The sequence below is a fragment of the Emys orbicularis genome, chromosome 10 (assembly GCF_028017835.1).
Source record: "Emys orbicularis isolate rEmyOrb1 chromosome 10, rEmyOrb1.hap1, whole genome shotgun sequence".
Classification (NCBI taxonomy): domain Eukaryota; kingdom Metazoa; phylum Chordata; order Testudines; family Emydidae; genus Emys; species Emys orbicularis.
In genome coordinates, this window is record NC_088692.1 from 72,454,699 (window position 1) to 72,477,339 (window position 22,641).

The window sequence follows — 22,641 nt, forward strand, 5'->3', positions numbered from 1 at the left end:
CTTTAACCTATGCTGTGACGTCTCAAGCTACGACAGTCTAAGTTACAGCTGTCTCAAAGAACAAAACTGCTTATTCTGATGAGTCTGAGTAAGGACTGATTACAATGATAAGAAAAAGTGTGGGCTTCCAGCAGCTTAACATATCAATTTCTAAACCCAAACAGTATTTACAGTGCATGCATCACTACATCCCTAAGAAAAACTCAGCTAATATGCATGCATTCAATGGCTGATTCTCTAATATAAAAACAAAACGTTAATAATAATAGACATAGGGATGCATGATACACATTGGAGGACAGAACTGAGTTCTACAATTACACTTTATATAGAGACTTTAAAGTTCCAAACATGCTGTATTAACCCCTATGCTAATCTTTTCCTTAGTTAGTAATTAATTTTGAAAACATATTAGAATCATAAAGCAGACAAAGTCCTGTGTCGATAACCAGGGCAAAGTTAGCAGTTTTGATATTTCATGGGTAAAGAGAATAAGGTGATCAAATATGTTCAACTTCCTAAACTGCAGCACCCCAGCTACTCAAGCCCTGGGAATTTCTGCTCAAGAGAATTGTGCTGAGGTTTCTCCATTGTGAACAAATCTGCACAGGAGTCTAGGAAAACCAGTCAACCTTCATTTGAACTTAGGTGTCCAGAGGAAAAAGCTATTGACCTTACCACTGAGCCATATCTTGATTCACCTTACAGTTAACCTTCAAAGAGGTTTATGCAATATAAAGAAGGCCTGTAGTGTTTTCTTCCTGCTGAATTTTTATTTCTGCTGAATTTTTTATGTTAAAAATGTAAGTGGTGGCAAGTTAATTCTTCCTTTTTTTTTTTTTTTTTTTTTTGCTGGAGGTCTTTCTTGGAGGACTCAAAGGTGGACTGGAATCTCTCTCAAGCTCAGCTCCTACCCAAAGAGGTGGGAAGAGTGTTGAAGAGAACATTCTCACCCACCAAACTGTTTATTCAGGCATTTGAGTTGTTGGACCAAACAAACAAACAAAAAGTTTGTAAAAAGTCTGAATAATTTTCTGCTCATTTGATCAGGTTTCACTGGCACAACTTCTCTGGATGTCACAATCCTACTGGTTCTACTGTCACTAATGGATCTTCAGGGCAGGGACCATGTCATCCTCCACAATTGCAGAGTGCACTGCACAATAGGACCCTGACCAGCACTCCGGTGCTACTATAATATAAACAGCCAACAACAATAAATAAATAATGACAGCAAATAAAATCTGGCTAGAAAAAACCTGAATTTCTAATGAAAAAAAACAAGGAAACAGAACCCTCTCCATGCAGATGCCCCCTCCCCATCTCTTTTTGAATATTTTTCTAGGCCTTCTTTATACATTATAAAAACAAGCAAAAAAAGGCAAAGCACCACATTTTCCAGATCACTTTTAAAGACTCCTGAGCTGCTTTCTCCTCCTCCTCTGCATTTCATGACTATAAAATATCTGATGGTCATTTAATTGTAATGCTAACAGAACAGGAAATTTAGGGTTGACAAAGGTGAATCTCCGATTACAAGCATATATATTTTGTTTTTAGTAGATGACATGACCGAAAACGTAGACAAAATGTGCAGTCACTGCACAACATATAATTGCAGCTAACGCACATTTCCCTAAGTCAGCAGGAGCAAAAGCAGGGGTGGGAAGCCATTTACCTCCCGGCAATCTGTTCACAATGGAGTTAAATGCTGTGAAATCTATAAAGGGCATGGAAAAGTAGGACTTTATGCATGTCAGTACTGTCATAGTCACAACAGCAGGGAGTAGCAGGGGAGGAATCCATTAGCGATTCCCACAGATATGTTCAGCCATACTATATATATTCCCAGCTAATTAATCTGTTAAATCAGGATATCACTACATGTTCACTTAGAATATGCTCACAAGAAATAGAAATAATTGCAACCAAATCATGCATTATATTTGCTACAAATCAGATCCATCAATTCTCAGATGTAACGTTAATTGCTATGATGACTATGAAAGCATCTAGCAAAGTATTTTCATAGCATGTGGTATGAAGTCTTTATTTGGTGCCAAAAAAATGTAGCAGTATGGAATTGCTTCTCAACGTCACTCTCAATATTTTTCTTAAAAAGATTCAATACTGTTCTAATAACGGAAATTAGGCCAAAGAAAAAGATATATAAGCCAAAACAAAATCTAGAGAAAGGCATGTTTCTCTCAGACCCTCTGACAGCACTAACTGCAAATTCCTCAAATCTGAAGGCACACCTTTTGGCAGAACATCCCCAAAATGTTAAAAAAAACAAAAAGTCTCCGGTCTTTCACAACCACTTTACTTTCATCCACAAAGAAAAGTATGCAGCTGGTTTCCTTGAAAGCGGTAACTCTAGAGTTCAGTTTCCTAAATCCACCCGCTTTTCAACAAATATTCAACAAAGAAATGTACATTCTGTGCAGAGGTGCTGAGCTATTGGATTAACTAGTAATGCAGTCTGGTGCAAGGATTAGAAAGACAAACCCTGAAGGAATCCAAGCATCATTCTACTGTCTTCAGCAGTAGAAATTTCCTTTTCAACATGTGCTATTTTTACTAATCTCTCATATGACAGGATATGAAATCTGAAGGACAAATATTTTGCAGAGAGGCTTATTCATTTTATTATATTCATTCTGAGGAATATACCCCAGGGACCTGATTCTGCCACCCTTAATCACACTGAGTTGCACTTTACTCCACGAACAGGCCCACTGACTTTGATCCGCAGGTCTGCCAGATAACAAAACCTTGTATCCTGGGACTCTTCCTTACTATACATAGTATTTTAACAAGGTTATCATCAACTTGGCCATTGCCAATTAATTTTCAAGGTAACTTGTGCTGTATGTTGTTTTATATCACATGGAAACAAAAACTTGGGCTCTGCAAATGAATTGTCACTCTGTAGTTGAAATGAAAGCTTTCCTTAAAGCACTGAAGGTTATCATTTCTGTAGCATATATTTACCAGAGCCAGTCTTACAAGATGCTGGTCTTTTCCCTCTGTGATCTTGCTTCATTGCTCTTCTCTCTGCCCATCTGTCTAATCATTCTCATAGAAATATCTTCTTCAGTTTGTCACAATCACAACATGAGATGTCAGGTTTCTCTGCCGGACCGGTTTCAAAATATCTGTTCCATCACAAACTATCACTGGATTTTAATTCTCAGGGTAATTTTTTTCCCCCAAGGACAGAATAGAATTGTTTCTCAAAAGATTAACTGGTGCAGGTGTAACCCACACACCTCCTGAGTGTGGTACTCTGTCCCATATAGTGGCACCGAGACCACTTACAGAGAGAGATTAATGAGTCGGCTCTAGGGGCCATATGGTTTTTAGCTCATGCAGTAAAGGCTCATGCATTTAGCTCCAAATACCCAAAGTTCGATCCTGCCCGCCAACGACCGGGGTCTGTTGGTGTTACAAGTGGGGGCTCGTCTGGGATTTCAGCTGGGACGTACCTCCTCAGGCTAGGGGAAGTATGCAACCCACACACCTCCTTGGTGTGGTGTTCTATCCCGTCTAGTGGTACCGAGACCACTTAGAGAGAGATTAATGAATCTGCTCTACAGCCTTAGCTAACAGCCATATGGCTTTTAATTCATGCAGTAGAGGCTCATGCACTAAACTCCAGAGGCCCCAGGTTCAATCCCACCCACCGACAACTGGGGTCTATCGGCCTTACACAGGGTCAATAGATTGAAGTGCAATATTGGGGGGGGGGGAAGAGACCTAGCCCTTGCTTATTGTCCCTGCCCCCATATTTGGAGGGGGCTGAAAATAACAGTTTTAATTCTCAGATTCTCTATGGAAATATGTTAGGTTCCTATTTTTCCAACCTCAATTTTCCTTGTTTAACAAATATTTACAACTTGAAGGTTTTATTGTTTTAAAATCAATCCAGGCAGTACTATGCATAACTCCAAAGGGTGATGGAGGTTATTGCTCTGTTTAATTTGCATTCTTTCAGGTCTCTGTGTTTCTAAAGGTAGAATAATGTAAGTTGATTTTAATGAGGAGTCTGGCCTATGCTTTCCCCCACACACTGCACAGTAACCAGCCACTTTTATTAGCTCATGTTTTTCCCCCCAATTTAAGTCACACTCTGACTTTTGCCTAAAAGACTAGGGGTTTTCATATGGCAGAGCCAATGGTTGCCTTATTAAGTCTGGAACATTCCAAGACCTATTTGTCAATATTACTTTCTTTAGCTTTCTGTATCTTCCTGTTAGACGGCCTCTGGCGAATGACTCCTTCAAGAATTATGATGAAATTACTTTCTTGAAAAAGTTACAAAGTCCTTTTGTTATTATGTAATTAAAAGACATGTTGCTCTATTCCTTTCCTTGGTAATGGTATCTTTTAAAAGATTCTTATGTTCACACTTGATATAAATACTAACAGCCTATCCAGAAAGGGGAATAGGTCAGCTGTTTTTTCTGTGAGCGGTTACAGCAAAGGCACTACCCTGGTCTCTGGCGGCTAAGGTTTGTCTATGTGTCTTTGGATCACTGATCCACCATGTAGTTTAACTCATCTATGCCATCCTTATAGGTGATACATTACCTCTAGTAACCATTCTGCTGGGAAGACAAATGTTGGTCAGACAGCCAGAGATACCTTCTATTCACATTTCGTTCTCAAACCTGTTTTACTTCATGTTTTCTTAACTGCTTATGTTCTCTATAAATGTACAATGCATTTCCATACAGAGAAAACTGCATAGCCCTCTACAGACTGCTTCCACAAGACACACTGAGTGCTCCCTAAACACTGCGTAATTATTAGGAAAATCATGTTTTTCCCCTTAACAAACCACTCTTTCAAGGAGCATGACCTGTCAGACTGGTGGCACATCAGAAGGACAACAAATATTCATTAAGTTAGCATTATGCAGCCAGCCCCTGACTTTATGAATGACAAGAGCAGCAAAGAGGTTAGAGTGACCCTACATTCTTTTCCATATTTGCAATTCAACATGTAGCCCCAGAGGAACAATGAAGGCTTTAAAAAAAAAAAAAAAAAGGGGGAAATGAAGCTTACACAACCAAGTAACAACCAACGTTGAATGAATTGCACTGCACTCTAGAGAGTTTTCATAATATTTTATTGTTGCTACATAATGTCAGAGTGATGTGGTAAAACCATACCAAATGCGCTGAAGTGGGATTTCAATGTGATTTTTATGCAAGTGTCTCAGCATGTCCTGCATTGACTTGTCTAAGCAAAGTAATGGCCTATGAGGAGGGAAGTCCTGCAGTTAAGGCATAAGATGAAGAGTCATGAAATCTAAGTTCTTTTCATCACAGACTTCCTCACTCAACTAGTTTAATCAATCCATACTTCAGTTTGCCCATCTTTAAAATGGGGATAACAGCACTTACCCACAGGGTAAGTTATGAAGCTAAATTAACTGATCTTAGTAAATGTGTTGAGATTCTTGGATGGAAAAAAGTTGCTAGAAAAGTGAAGCGTACTGGCTGAATCTGGCAGCACAATACCCGGGCTTCCTTTTCCAGCCTATATTCCCAGCGTGAAAGGACTCCACAGGAGGGGTAATGAGGGACTCTCCAAGGAGGCCAGCGTAAACTTTCTGTTGCTCCTCAGCCAGCACAGGCCCACTATTCTGGAAAGAGGAAGGACAATCCAGAGGTTGGTGAACAATTCATTCTCTGCTGAACGTGTCTCAGGAGATTGCTTCTATTAAGTCCAAAATAAAACTGTTATTCATAATCTATTTTAAAGAGAGAAATATTTTAAATAAAATGGTCACTGAAGTTGTTCTGCTTTTAGCGAGACTAATATAAAAATGAAGGAGGAAAAAAGATTAACCTAGAATACCACCCCAGGCTAATGAACTCTGCCTTGCTAACATTAGCCACTGAATTAAGTGGTAAACGGAAGCTGTTCCAGTTTATTTCTTAACAAAGGAAACATGCAAGGGGCTAAATTCTGCCCTCAATGCACATCTGGGGCGCCCACTGAATCAATGTAGACATTCGTCCAAGGGCAGAATTTGGCCCTAATTAATTATTATCGAAAACAATAAAAACTAATTAAAGGAGAGGGGCAGAAGAGAAGGGCTGCAGCATTGTGGAGTTTCTTCAGTTTTTTACTGTTCTAGAAGGAATGTTGCATAGGGTTGGGAATTACAACAGCAGACTATGTCTTGCAGACTGAAAAAAGTGACCAGCAGTGCAACAGTCTATCAAGGTGCAGGCTGGAGGGCATAATTACTCACTGAAGACATATTATTTTATCCCAAGGGGTAGACAATCCTCTCACTTCAAAACTAATAGCTCCAGTCTGAGCGTGCACCTCTCCCATTGAACCCTTTAAAAATGGCCACAAAAATTCAGATGTACCTTTAATGGATGTACCTTTTAAGACACAATCAGCCAAATACTAGCCAAAATTTGGCACTAAGAACTATTGGCCTGCAGGGGTGGCTCTATGTATTTTACCGCCCCAAGCACGGCAGTCAGGCAGCCTTCGGCGGCACGCCTGTGGGAGGTCCGCCGGATCCGCACCTTCGGCATACCTGCCGCCGAATTGCCGCCAAAGCCGTGGGACCGGTGGACCTCCCGCAAGCATGCCACCGAAGGTGGCCTGACTGCTGCCCTCACGGCGACCAGCAGGCCGCCCCCCCCACGGCTTGCCACCCCAGGCATGCGCTTGGAGCGCTGGCCCCTGGAGCTGCCCCTGTTTGTCTGCCAAGATGTCAATAGTGTTAAGCTATTCTAATTGATCTAGTCTTGCCTCCACAAACATGATTGTGTTCAGAAAGCCACTTGTTATTACACACACACACACACACACACACACTTCCATTTCTGCACTCGAAGCTTTAACAGTACAAATAAACAGAGTGGATTACATACAAATTAAGTATTTATTCGATTATCTCTGTAGGCTGGCCCATCCATATCTATTACCAGTTAATGCTGAGCAGCATCATACGATGCTCTCCAATCAATAAACATGCCAGATGTATCTGTCAACCTCCTACCTTGGCTCCATCCACACTGATAATCCGATAGCTGTTTCTTGTGCTGTCATAGAAGTAGGAAACAGTTACAGCCTGCTTGCTTGCAGGAACCCAGTTCTTCTTGGTGCTGGGGTCAATTTGGAAGACATGTGCTCTGGTGGTGAAGATGGGCTGTTCTCTGGAATAGGGAGGGACAGGAGAAATGGATGCATGAGTTTGTGGAAGATGAAATGTTGCAGAAGTCCGCTCTTGATCAACCATGTTGAAAACAGCAGGCCTAACCTCACAGTTCAAATGAGATAACCCTGGAATTCTAAACGGAAAAACAGTGCACTAAAATTACTATCTGAATCAGCACTCCAGCGTTCTCCCTATTCTTAGCCTTACCATGTGACATTTAGCTTCCTGAACTCACTGACCTTGTTCCCTTCTCGGGCCACTAGTACAAATGCAATTTTAGTTCCCATGTTGCTATAACTGGACACTGTTAAAACATTAACACCTTTTTCTGCAAATTAGCACATTATTTCAATTAAATTACATTGACACATATCTTAGCCAAAACGATCTGCTTTTTCTAAAAACACACAGCTTTCCTTCCTCATACCACTCAGCCATATGAATCATTACTTAGAGTCAGAACTCACTGCAAAGTCTCCTTACAATTTTATCAAACCAAATGCCCAGTATCACTATTTACATACTAAAATCTCAGTCCTTCCATTCATTCTGTTCTATGGATGTGCATGAAAATTTAATCAGCTGCAAAGTAGCTAACCACGATGAAAAAAAAAAGTTGTATTACATTTTAGTTCAACAAACTGTATCTATGGGTGAAGTATTTGGGGTCCCACCCCACAGCTTCATTTCCTAACTATAACACAGTCAATTCACAGACAATTTTACCCAACACGAGAATTCCACACAAAGTACAGGTTTGTTTTTAAGGATGACAGTATAAATAACATGAGAGCAGAGAAGAAGCAGGGTTGGAAGAACAATACATGTGATAAACATGAAGTTATTTGGTTTGAAGACTACAGTTAGGATTTCTTATTTGGGGGGAGGGATAGCTCAGTGGTTTGAGCATTGGCCTGCTAAACCCAGGGTTGTGAGTTCAATCCTTGAGGGGGCCACTTGGGGATCTGGGGCAAAATCAGTACTTGGTCCTGCTAGTGAAGGCAGGGGGCTGGACTCGATGACCTTTCAAGGTCCCTTCCAGCTCTAGGAGATGGGATATCTCCATTAATTTCTATTTCTTATGGCAGTAATGTCAGTAAATATTCTATTTCCACTTCAAATTGTACCTTCCATCTAAGTTAAATTTTAAACTGTAAAGCAAACTCTACTACTATATTTATATAATCTTTTATTCCCTGAGTCTGAGGGATTATATAAAATAGTGAACATTACAGGACATCACCACTCAATATATCACATATAGAATATTATATAATTAAGACATTATCTTGACATAATTATGACAGGATGCAGAAATGTCAGTTTATTCCAGTACAACCCACCATACCAGCCTCAGAGAAATAGGATATTTACAACACAAAAACTGAATAGGCTACACCAGGCTAACTACCGATGTCTAGGTAGAACACCAGTAGGAATCTCTGATATTTGTTTTATAAATATTTTAATTTACCCACCTCAAAACCATCAATCTGTGCAAATATCTGGCCTGCATGTTTTCCATCATGTTCAGTCCTTTGCTCCTCCCAGCTGATTTTTACACCCACTTGTTGTGTTATCTTAGGCTATGGCTACACCTGGAGCTGGAGGAGTAATTTCCAGCTTGAGGAGACAGACCCACCACACTAAAAATAGAAATGTAGCTGCCACAGTGAGAGAGGTAGGAGGGGCTACCAGCCCCGAGTACACTGCTAGCATCTCAGACAGGATCCTACTCGAGGCGGCTAGCCCCTCCCACTGCTGCAGCTACCCTTCTATTTTTAGTGCCCTAGCTCAATCAGAGCTAGTGAGGGTGTGTCCTGGATCTGGAAATTACACCTCCAGCTCAAAATGCTGACATACCTCTAGGTCGTAAGATCTTCAGGGCAGGGACTGTGGTCTGCTCTGTTTGCACAACATCTAGCACAAACCGGCCCTGATCCCGATTGAGGTCTCTAGGTGCTAGATAATACATGATGATACAAATCAAAATGAAACAAAGTCCGGAGCTGTAAATTTACTGACATTGGGCATATCTGATACTCTAATTGTAGAATTAACTTGGCAAAGGTGGTTTGCTGGTGAAAAGCCTAATGAGGCCTAAAAATGAAAAAAAACGTGCAAGTGCAGTAGTAATGTTTTTTCCTTGTAAGACATATGCAAGGTTTTAAATTTTTCAGGAGCTGTTGAGTAAGTTTCTGGATGGATGGCTATGCCAAATTCAATAAATTCAATACTCATGAGGAAGACACTTCAAATACAATGGGACTCTCTCATTAGGTCAGTGAAGAAATATAAATTATTCCAGTTATTCCTTATCAGTAGCTCTCTGAGACTGATGTTATATGCAGTCCTAGGTATGTGAATTTGGCTCTCATTTCAAATGCTAATATTTGTGCAGCGCTTAGCTGGAAAAAAGGGGCATTTCTCTATGCTATACATAGACTACTTAAATCATAAAATACTCGAGTTAAGAGGCCTAAAGCCCACTCACATGTCAAGTTTTTATTAAGCAAATACAAGTGAGTCTATTCGCTGCCATGCCAATAATTATCTTCATATTAAAACATATCAGAATGTCACCTGAGTAAGCAGCGAGGGTTTATCCGTAATGGGGAAGTCAGAGAAATTTCCCCTTTAAAGTACTGGCTCTTAAAAAAAATACTAAATAGCTCCGCAGTCAGGGAATAGATATGTTCCCCGACCCTGTTTGCCTTGCTCTGTATGTTTGGTGGGCATAACAAACATAACATTGTCATCCTGAGTCTGCAGACTGACAGTTCCAGTACCTCTGCTGTGGCTTGTAGCTTCGCCAGTCTTGCCTACTGCTATTCAGAACCCTCTGGGGAGCAGTCAAAGTAGCAAGACTCAGTCTTCTTTTGCAGCTTGGGAAAGAAGCCTTGAGCACAAACAGACGCTGGAGTTTTTTACTGAGAAGGTTAAACCCCCAAAACAGAGGCTGATACCCCCATGACCTCCAGTCTTGAGGTAGCCGGGAATCTTTGGGGTGGGAGGGAAAGCCTAGAGAGAAAGCTCCTCCTCCAGCACCCAGGATGCTCTGTGTGTGTGGTGGCGGTGGCAGTGGCAGATTGAGTTTGGGAGAGGGCATTCCAATTTACTCAAAACACTTACACCAGCTGGCATCTACAAAAATAAATGGGCTGCCAAAAAATGTTCAGGGGCAGCAACCTGGTAGGAATCCAGCCACTGGGGTGATGGGTAAGGTCGTTCCTTTTCAAGTGGTATTGACTTCTGGGCAGTGAGACCCTCACTGCAGTTTAGTCCTCTGCATATCAAGGTGCCTGGTAGTCCATGGAAGAGGGTGTGTATGCAACATTAAGTTAGGGCTGATGGTGTGTAAGAGGGTGGATGTTGGGGTGAGGGGGAATGAAGAGATTGATTGGCCAATTTAGAAAACAGAATTAGGGGAAATATTCTGGGGAAAGACCTGGAAGATACAGAAATAAAGGGGATGGGTACATAATAATGGCCATACTGGCTCAGACCAATGGTCCATCTAGTCTAGTATCCTGTCTCCAACAGCAGTCAATACCAGAGCTCCAGAGCGACTGTCCAGAACAGGGCAATTCTGGAGTGATCCACCCCATCTTCCACTTCTGGCTTCTTGCAGACGTTAAGAACTGTGCTGGGCAAGGGGCTGCACGCTGACCCTCTAAGCTAATAACCACTGATGGACTGGTCCCCCATGAACTTAACTAGTTCTTTTTTTAACCCAGATTTATTTTTGGCCTTCACAACATCCTACAGCAATGAGTTCCACAGGTTGATTGTCTGTTGCATGAAAAAGTACTTCCTCTTGTTTGTATTAATTTCATCAGGTGACCCCTAGTTTTAGTTTTGTGAGTAAAGCACACAGTGAAGGAAAAGAAAAAAAGAGGAGATATAGAGAAGTGCAACTGACAAAGAGAAGAGGAAACAGACACTGAAAACAATGCATCTTCCCCAATGAATGTTTTAATTTCTAATTGGCACCATCAAGTAAAAGCCACATTCACAACCAGCCAGTCAAATTTGGAGTACACCAGGAGGGCCAAATTCTGCTCTTACTTGCACCCATGACACAGCTTTCACTTTCAAAAGGTGTAAGAGAATAATTCAGTCCCATTATAAATTAACCCCCCCCTCGCAGATTTTCCATGCATATTTAATGTGTATTAGTCACATTTCAAGTGCAAATGCCCTGCAACTGACATAGAATAATAATGTGCAAAACCAAGATCTGTTTTATTTAAACATATTGTAGTTTATAGAGACACCATTTTACCAAACACCAGACTGGAGTGAAATGTAGTTATTTTATGTGCCCTACAAAATGCTTCCAACAGCAGAGTGCAGCACTGGCACTCACTACAACATAGTATGAGGAAGACATCTCTAAGACATGTCATTTAGTGTTAATTTGCCATCTTTGGTTCCTGATTATTAAAAATGGAATCGGTATGTTAAACCAAGATGTGCAGTCCCTCCAAACTCCAGCAGTGGCTGGTGACATCTGAAAGCATAGGAAAACTCCAGGTAGTATTGCTGTTTTCATTGGAGCGTAACCCTTTCCTTCTGCTGCTCTCCTTTTCGTCTCACTGCAAGGTTTGCTCAGATAACGGGGGGAGCAGGCGGAGAGAGGCAAGCCCAGTCCACCTCTGCCAAACTTATTTCCATATCAAACTGGCAGAGCTTTCATTTCACAAGATACATCCCTATTAATAAGTAGCTAAATAAATAAATAGATAAATAAAGTAGCACTACAATAGTCTAATACTCTAGTTCACCCTTAATAGTCGTAGGACTACCAAACACAAAGCTACACCATATCTTCACTCTCACCAGTTTAATTTTGCATAGCTTAATCGTTTTCAATTCCAAAGAATTTCAACACCACTACACATTTATTGTGTGTAAATTATTGAATACACTCCCAAGACTAAATATGCTAGGTTACTTACTTTCGCATTTCAATTTCCGTAGCACATATTGTAATGTAAATGAAAACTCATATACCTCCAAGATAGAAACTTCTTTTTCTTCTTGTTTTATAACGTTGTGTTGTTGTTTAAAATAAAATCTCTCTCCATACTCCATGAAATCTGATGAGTTTACTTTCTGCATGCTTTATTTATTTACAGGCACAGCAACATATACAAATACACAGATGATGGAATAAATACTCTATTCATGTACACTAGTTATTTGGAATAACATGAGCCGGACCCATAATAATTGCGTTCAGAACAAAATTACAATATAACTAACCTAACCACACCCCAGGGAATTATGAACCAGACACGCTGTGTGTAGCGGGGTGCTCCTGCCTGGGAAGGGTTAAAGCCAGCCCTGCAGAGGGCTGGGGCTGTGGAAGGAAAGACTTGGGCTAATTGGGGAAACAGCTGCAGCTGGGCCACGCCCCAGCTGGCCTGTATAAAGAGGCTGGGAGCCAGGAGCTCAGCAGTCTCTCTCTGCACTTAGAGAGAGAAGGGCCTGGCTGCAGGGAGCCTGTGACAGGGTACCTGAGTGGAGCAGGACTGGGGAAAGGCTGAGGAGCTGGGGATCTCCAGCCTGGAAAGTCCCAGGCTGTGGCCTAGCATTAGGCCAAAGGTACTGGGGGTTGCAGAAGGCAGCCCAGAGGTAGGCCAAGGCAGCAGGTCCAAACCCAACCTTGCCTGTGATGAGTGGCTGATACTGCAGTCTGCCCCTGGGCATGGGGCTAGATGGTGACTGGCAGTAGCCTTACACTGAGGCGAGGTGGGGGTTCCCCTGGGAGGGGAGACCCAGTGTGTGTGGGTACTGCCAGGGGGCAGCACCCAGAGCAAGGGTCAGCAACCAGAGCAAGGGGCACCGGGGTCCTGGGAGGGACATGGGGGCTAGTAACGACAAGGCAGATCACCGGCCTGAAGAGGGCGCTCTGGACTGGATTGAGCTAATTCCCATGGATGACCAGCAGGAGGCGCTGCAGAGGTGAGTCCGACCTGTTACACTGTGGGAGCAGAATCAGATCAAGTGAATAAATTACCAAATCTGTGTTTAAATAATTGGCATTTTTGAATACTTTCTGGACACAGACTTGACCACAGCTCTGGGCTCAACACGATCATAGCTATCAAGTCCCCCCCCCCCCCCCCCGTCTTTGGATATGTGCCCTAGAAAGAATTCCAAAGATGGCTCTATCTGCAATCAGATATAAGAAAACAGTTGTGAATACCGTAGAGGCATAACCCAGCAATTCATGATAAACTGCTCGGCCAGAAAGTAGGCATTCTTGTGTGACAGATAGCTGTGATCACTGTAACTGCATCCTTCATTCATGAACTATAAATGAACAAACAAATACGTGCAAAAATAGTATGTGTATTGGTGGTGGGGTTCTACAGTTATGGATGATTTATTTCATTGTCAGGATTGTTGCTGTTTATAAAAATTTGAATACGAGCAACAGCATTGCCATCTCTCATGATTCTAGAGAGAGTCCTCCTGTGATATTTGGTGTCTTTCTTAAAGCCCCTGCGCGTGAAATCATCTGGTTATGTGAAAATGTCCACTTTAATTAAAAATGACATTTCTAGCCATCATGGTCATGGAGAAAAGCCTGAAGAACTAAAATGTTAAAACCTCAACCAAAAAAAAAAGGGGGGGGGGGGCAAAAGGATGCTAAAATTATAGAGTCTCATGAACTTTAAATCACCATCATGGCTTTTATGGGCCTTCTGAATGCTTAGGGTTGGTAAGAACACGAGAATGGCCAACTGGGTCAGACCAATGATCCATCTAACCCACCATCACGTCTTCTGCCAGTGCCAAATATTTCACAAAGAATGAACAGAACAGGGCAATTATTGAGTGATCCATCCCATTGTCCAGTCTCCGTTTCTGGCAGTCAGAATTTAGGAACACCCAGAGCATAGGTTTGCATCCCTGACCAGCTGGGCTAGTAACCATTGATGGGCCTATCGTCCATGAACTTATCTAATTCTTTTTTTAATCCAGTTATATTTTTGGCCTTCACAACATCCCCTGGTAATAAGTTCCACAGGTTGACTATGCATTGTGTGAAGATGTACTTCCTTATGTTTGTTCTAAACCTGCTGCCAATTAATTTCATTGTCTTATGTGAAGAGGTAAATAACACTTCCCTATACCATTCATGGTTTATAGACCTCTATTATGCCCCGGCTTCGTACTCTCTTATCTCTCCACATGTGGATGCTGTTCCATATCCCTAATAATTTGAATGTGCCTTTCTCTATACCTTTTCCAATTCTAATATATTTTTATTGAGATAGAGTGACCAGAACCATATGCAGTGTTCAAGGTGTGGGCCTACCATGGATTTATATAGTGACATGGTGATATTTTCTGTCTTATCCATCCCTTTCCTAATGGTAATACTGAAAGAGTGCAAACTGTGGTTTTATTCCATGCACAGAAGCTGAAAACAAAGCCCCGTTCCCACAACTGACTCTACGTGTGGTGACAACAAATTGCTGTGCCCACAGGGAGCCACAATGACTTGCCTGGCTGCAGGGAGTCACCTTAATGCCTGAACCTGAAGGTATCACGCCCTTGATCATGCAAACACTTACAGTTTTGAGTAACTATACGCACATGAGCTCAATAAGGCTACTCAAGTGAAAAGTTACTCGTAGGTTTGTTTGAAGGATCAGGACTCAGGTTCATAAAATACATAGCATGTCTAAAAGAACATTTGGCAAAAGAGTTCCAGTCTAAAGTTTCCTATGGATCAGATACAGTCAGTCAAATTTTTACAGCAAGTAAATTTTCACTTTAGTGGTCTATAGTTACTTGCATTTTATCTGCACTGACATTGAAAACATTATCTGGAGACTCATGTTGAACTATGAGCCAGACTTTAATAAGGCCTAGAGCTCACTCATGAACCAGATTCCCATAATCATTGATGGTCAGGCTAAGAAGGGAAAAACACAAGCTTGCTAAATTTGTTAAGAAAGACAGTGATCTTTTAACACAGTGCCCTGGTCTTTTGACTAAGCAAGCAATGTCTTAACTGCAATAGATGGGACTACATATATAAATATAATGTACCAACAACAAAATAATGAGTAAGCAGTAGATATTAATTCTGAAGTTAGAAAATTTATGAAAAGACAGTCTGGAGATGTACTGAAAAACAAGATCTATTTGGGTCAGAAAAAGGAAGCTAGTAGTAACAGAAACTGCAGACATCTTAAGAACCTAGGAGCATAATTGTGAGAATGGGCAACCAGAACCAGCACTGTGACCCGTGTGTCATATTTGCCATCAGCTGCAAGCTTCAGTTCCACATGCTTGGTAATGCATCTGACTTTCTGCTGTGCACTGTACTAATAATTAATAAATACCAATCAAGCTTGGATATCTGAGGTTTCTTTGATTACTTAATAAGCTTGAACCTGAATTGGTAATGCTCACTAGTTTCCCATCACACTCTAGGTAGTTTTGCATGATTTCTATTGATAAATATATACTATTAAAGTATTTAAAATAGTTATTTTCTGTTTATATCATTTGCATTTGGTACAGAATTTGTAGGTCTCCAGAGAACATGTAAGCTTGGGATTTTTGTAATACAGTACTTGCTGCTAGAGGCCATCTCCAGGCACATGATGGTACTTGTATTTGCTGACAATCCCAAAAGATTTGCAATGGTGCACCATAGCAAGTACTAGATAAGGAGGATTTTCCATGAAAGAAAAATTAGATAGTAACACAAAGCCATCTGATACAATGTAAACCTTCCATTACTACTACGGCTTTGTGCTTTACAAGGATTCCCTTTTGATAAATATAACATCATAAACTTGATATCAATAATTATCTGGCTCCAGTACCACTACCCACTGACTTATTGATTGTATGATAAACGAAAAGAACAAATCAACCTCCATATATGTTGTGGCATCTGGAATGGCACACATTTATGACAGTCTACTATGAAGCAAAATTACTGAAAAGAAAAAATTGTTTGAACATTGCAAACACGCAACTAACTGTGGATATACAGAACTCCCATGAGGTAAATAAGATTCGCACCATCACATTGTTTCTCACATGGCGAAGTGACAGCTGCAACTACAATTCCAGAAGCCTCAAAAAGAATTATTTCCCTACTTGTGATTTCTAGCAACTGCATTAAAAGGGCCCTGAAGCTAATAGCATATCAGGGATTCATATGTGTAGCCATGGCTGCAAAAAATGAAAAACACACACCACACTTGAAAACCCACATGGTAATTTTTTTCTTAGTAATGATTTCTGGCACCTGAATCAAGAATCAATTCTTCCATTTGCCATTCTGGTAAAACAGTTAATGTTGTGCTGAGGATTCTTTTAAATAAAATGCACAACAGTTTGCTGTGCTATGCTCAATATAAAACTATAAAAGCATTATATAACAGGGAGTGTTCAAGAAAAGTTATTTTCTAAATGACATCCATTTAAAATGGGGGTCTCTTTTATACTGCTGAAATAGAGTACTGGATGGGCAAAGAGACTGCTTCAGTATTACATGGGATCCTGTGGTTTTGTGACGGAGACAATCCCAAAAATGAGTATATTACCCTCTTTTAGACCCAATTTATAAAAAGGAATTTGTCAGGGTTATTCGAGCACAAAGGTGCTACAGTTACAGTTACAGACTGGAAGTACTGTACATATGGGTATGTTTACACTCCAACTGGGAGCGTGCCTCCCAGCCCAACTAGACAGACATAAGCTAGCTCTGCTTGACCTAGCATGCCAAAAATAGTAGTGTGAACATTGTGTCTTGGGCAACGGGATGGGTTAGAAACTTGAGTATGGACCCACAGGGTCAGGTGGACTTGTATTCAGGCAGTTAGCTCATGCCACCACCTAAGCTGCTAGTCTTAGCATGCTAGCTAAAACACAGCTAGCATGTGTCAGTTTAGCCGGGCTGCGAGGCATGCTCCCAGCTGCAGTGTAGATGTACCTCAAGTGTCTTCCAGTAGCACTTGCTGGTGTGTACAAAATCACACCCTATAGCTCCAATCTGCAAGCCTCATTACTACCATTTCTTCCTTTTGTTCTTCTCCTAATAAGATTTAGAAGGATTCATGTTTACTTTTAAGTATTTTACATGGCCATTAAATGTTACTGTGAAAATTATCATAGAAAGCGTCAGACTATAACCAATGCTCTCCTCACTCCCCATTCTTATGTAGAAGGATGTTTATGAAAAATCAAGCCTCCTTTCCTATTCTGCAGCAGTATGTGGCAGGAAGAGAGGGAAGGCAAGTTCAATCATATTTACTTTTGGGGAGAAATTTGAAGTTCATGCTAATGAAAGTGAGACTCACTGTGGACTGATTAGCTCAGCAGATAGGTAATGGTATATGATAGCTCTTCACAGCTAGGTCACCAGCTTAAGTCAGTCCCTGGTCAGCTATAAAGGAAAGATATTGCTATCCAATAATGGTCTGATGGCCTATGTCAGGGGTGGGCAAACTACAGCCCAAGGGCCGCATCCAGCCCACCAGCTGTTTTAATCCAGCCCTTGAGCTCCCGCTGGTGAGTGGGGTCTGGGGCTTGCCCCACTCCGGTGCTCCAGCCGAGGAGCAGGGTCGGGGGCCACTCTGTGTGGCTCCTGGAAGCAGAGGCATGTTACCCCTCTGGCTCCTAGGCATAGGGGCAGCCAGGGGGCTCCACTCCGCACGCTGCCCCTACGACAAGCGCCACCCCCGCAGCTCCCATTGGCCGGGAACTGTGGCCAATGGGAGCTGCAGGGGTGGCACCTGCGGACGGGGCAGTGCGCAGCAGAGCCGCCTGGCCGCACTTCTGCATAGGAGACGGAAGGGGGACATGCCGCTGCTTCTGGAAGCTGGTTGAGGTAAGCACCACCCGGAGCCTGCACCCCTGACCCCCTCCCGGGCTCCAACCCCCTACCCCAGCCCCGATCCCCCTCTCACCCTCCAAACCCCTCGGTCCCAGCCCAGAGCCCGCACCCCCAGCCGGAGCCCTCATACCCACCAACTCCAACCCCCTCCTGCCCTACAAACCCCTCAGTCCCAGCCCAGAGCACCCTCCTACACCCCAAACCCCCCAGCCAGAGCCCTCACTCCCCCCCTGCACCTCACCCCACCCCACCTGCCCTAGCCCAGAGCCCCCTCCCGCACCCTGAACTCATTTCTGGCCCCACCCTGGAGTCCGCACGCCCAGCCAGAGCCATCACCTCCTCCTGCACCCCAACACAAATTTCATGAGCATTTACGGCCCGCCATACAATTTCTATACCCAGATGTGGCCCTCGGGCCAAAAGATTTGCCCACCCCTGGCCTATGTGAAATTAACTTGTGGCCTCAATGCAGTGGCTAGTGGACAGGTGTCCATATCTCACAGCCCCACAAAATTCCCCACCATAATTGGGACAAGCTTATTGGCTGCCTCAGCCAAGAGGGCAAGGATAGATTGGGCACGTGAAGAATAACTAACTTTTCATTCTAAGAAGTGGCTCTTCCAGATCTGGGGAGAAGTATATTTGCAGGTAGAATGAGGAGTCTTGGGCCTGGTCTACACTAACCCCCAACTTCGAACTAAGGTACGCAACTTCAGCTACGTGAATAACGTAGCTGAAGTCGACATACCTTAGTTCGAACTTACCGCGGTTCAGACGCGGTCCACACGCGGCAGGCAGGCTCCCCGTCGACTCCGCGGTACTCCTCTCGCCGAGCTGGAGTACCGCAGTCGACGGCGAGCGCTTCCGGGATCGATTTATCGCGTCCAGACCAGGCGCGATAAATCGAACCCGGAACTTCGATTCCCAGCCGCCGAACTAGCGGCTGGGTGTAGACAAGGCCTTGGACTGCCCATACAGCATATGTTCTTTGGAGTTTGGGGGGGGTGGGGTGTTAGTTCTGTCAAATCACCTCCATTCACAAGAATCACATTCACTACAGAATTATTTGGAGTGTGTCTTTCCTCTAAGAAAATTAACGATGTATTAATTTAGCAATGTCATCAACTGCTATTGACCTTTTCCTACGGTCACATCTTTAGTGACCACTATCCCAGAAAATTAGTGTAGGAAGAAAATATTTGTGCAAGATAAATCTTTTTCCACAGGATGCAATCTAGGCTATATCTATAGAGAAAGTGAAAACAATGGAGATAGAGTACATCTTGACACAGCCACCTTCTTATTCAATAAGAATGTCTCTTTGTTTAGAGATTGATGAGCAAGGAAATGTTTCCTGGTAAACATGTCATGTGTGTTTATTCCTTCCTCACTGAAGCTTCTGCTGTGTGTTTTAAAGCAATATAGCAAGGAATATCTTTGAACGTTGGACTTCACATGTTCTTCACAGTACGCAAATAAACAGCACCTGTTGTTCAAAGAATATATTTTAGATGTTATTGGTAACTGTCACTAAAGCTAAGAAATAATTAGTTAACATATGTGATACACAAATCCTTTAATTCAGAAATCAGCATGGTTGAGACGTGATTATAGATTATATGGATTCTAAGGTGATTTCCTAATTTCTTTTCTCTCTCTCTTTTTTTTGGGCATTCTGATAGCAACCAAAGGCCTGAATCAGGTAAGGGACCTTATTATGCAAGGCTTTACACAAATACACCATTTCCACATCATCCCACCATACAACACCATCCTTATCCAGTTCAGATTTCTGTATATAAGAAACTACTGCCATTTGAAACTCAGATAATCATATCAGAACTCCTGGTTAGCACCTTGCAAAATCAAAATTTAGCTGAAAAACCTTTAGCTGGTCTAAATTTCAGAACACTTGCCCACTAGTCAAAGTACAAATTTATTATGAAGTATATAGATACAGGCATGGCAAATTCTTACACAAGTAATACCAACCTCGGTGTTCATTTCTTCACTCCGAAAAACGATGATAAAACCTTGACTACCAGTTCTGGGACATGATTTGCTGTGTCTGGCCCAGTTCTGAAGATTGTTGCTTGCAGTCAGAATGGAACCCACTGAAATCAGTAGGGCAGCACATGGCTGCAGTAATCCACCCATGCGTAACAAGCTCCAGGACTGAAGCCTACAAATATTAATTTACCAAGCTGTTAACACAGAACCATACGCAACCATGGTAAGCAGGACTTGTAGGGTTGATTGTCTCAATTCATGTGCTTGCCTACTAGCAAAGGTTGTTGATCTGCTAAAGTGATTCAGGAAAATGTCAGACTCCACCAACATGAAATCACCATTAAGGCACCAAATCTGACCCTGATGCTGATCACCACTCCCCTCAATTTAAAAACTGCAGCAATTTGTGTAATATTTTTTAGAGAACAACATTTTTCTTTGAACGAATTGTTAATATCCTAGAAATGCAGTGTTCTGACCTCAGTGATTATCTCTTATCTATGTTTGAACAGTGCCCAGCATGAGGCCCCATTCCCAATTCCCTGTCAACGTATCCATAGTTATAATAATGAAGAGGTCAGCAAATAACAAACCTTCCGGCCAAATCATCTGTAAGTGTCTCTCTCCCTCTTTAAAATAATGTGTTTGTGTTGTTTTTGTGAAAAATATGAATAGTCCAACCACATATTGCACAGAGCTCTGTTATCCAGCTCTGCATACTGACTGCCTTGCATGCCTGTTCAGCTGGTGAACAGCTGTTAAACAAAAGCCTCTAGTTTCTGTCCCAGGTTTATTTGGCACTATGGGCTCATGAAGAGCTCAGTTGTGCAGCAGGTTCTATATCTTCGGTTACTTAAATCCCCTTATATCAAACACTAAGTTGGACAAATATTCACACACAATGATATATTTTCATGACTCATTCATACATATTTCACCCAGGCATAATAATCCGTGTGTGTGTACGTACAGATGCATGTTCCCATACTCACACACCCTCCGCTACCAGTTTTAAATTTTTTAAAGATCAAAGCACTGACCCTAATACAGAGAAGAGGAGAGGAGGACTACAACTTTTTTTCTTTTTTTTTCTACACACATGGCATTCAGCACACTGGCTGAAGTTTATCTAAAACTTTAATCATTGTTCAAAAGAAAGAGATAATCCATTATTTTTCAATCTTTGACTACAGTTAAGAAATGGTGCAAGCCTTTTCACTGGTTCTTATGGTGCAGTGAAGAAATGAAGAAAGTCTTACCTCTGGAAACCAGGGTTGAAGGGCCCAGCTCTAAGCTTACTGAAATCATTAGTGAAACTGCTACTTGCTTTCTAAGACAGCAAGATCAACTATGCCATAGGTCATGAATTAAAGAGGTTTAATGGTCTCATCCTACTCCTCATGGATATTATGAATGCAACACACAATATGGTACCACAACTATCTGTTTACTGCCAAAAATTAGAAAAGCAGGAAGTGTGTCTGGTCAGTATGCAGATATATTGGAAGGAATATCTGGGAAAACCTATGGCTGCTTCCTCTTGAAGTTCATAAATCCACAACAGAGCTCTTCACTAGAGAACAACAAAAGGGAGTAGGAGTAGGGTTGCCAACCCTCCAGGACTGGCCTGGAGTCTCCAGGAATTAAAGATTAATCCTTAATGAAAGTTTATGTCATGGGATGAAATCTCCAACCAAAATTGGCAACCCTAGGTAGTAAAAGGAAGAGTGTCTTTCTTAACTTGATTATTTGACAGATTTGGGAGACTTGCTTTTTAAAAAAATATCTGACATCACACCTTGAAGAGACTCAGCTGTCCAATGTCTAAACTGAATTGTATTTTAAACATATGTAATATTTTGGATTAAACAACATGAAAAAGCTCACTAGAATTAAGTGTAAGATTTTTTTTTTTTTTTTAAAGTCCCATAATGCAAAATGCAGCAGCATAATGACAAACTTTTGAAATCTATACACTTCCCACCAGGAATAACAGCATGCAAGCATTATGAAAGTAAACAGCTTGTTCCCAGCCCCAAACTGGCACACACTAATTAAGTCAGCTCAGTCAGATTCCATCAGATTCTTCATGCAAGTTACACAGTCTGCTGCCAGGATGTTTAACAATCAAAAGTGAAATGCACGTTTAAACCTGTGAGTAAAATTGCAAAATATTCTATGGCACAGAATAAGAAGAACAGTCAAGGACATAGGATGGGTGGGACAAACGTGAAACACACCTTTAATTTCATTTCAAAGCACTTAAATGTTGGTAATATCTCCATTGTACATGTGAGAGAAAAAGACACAAAGTGGTGAAATTACCTGCTCAGGGGAACACAGAGAATCAATGGCAAAGCTGGAAATACAACTCAGGTCTCCCAATGCCTTGGTAATACTTACTAAGGTTACAGGCCAATTTTTAAACAAATGTTTCCATAAACCAGGAAAATGTTTGTCTGTGTTAATTTAACACAGGCTAAAGCACCATTAGAATGTTCCCCACCCAAACAACTAAGAATCTTGATAAATAAGACTTTACTAATCAGCAGCTCTA

At 41.8% G+C, this 22,641-nt stretch overlaps 1 protein-coding gene across 1 annotated transcript in view; it reads right to left on the reverse strand.

The window, feature by feature from the left end:
- Positions 1-22,641, reverse strand: part of HOMER2 (homer scaffold protein 2) — a 108,560-nt gene that overhangs the window by 54,541 nt on the left and 31,378 nt on the right. Inside the window, exon 2 of the mRNA XM_065412599.1 lies at positions 7,037-7,193. Within this exon, the coding sequence (XP_065268671.1) occupies positions 7,037-7,193 (157 nt within the window). The remainder of the gene's footprint in view (positions 1-7,036; positions 7,194-22,641) is intronic.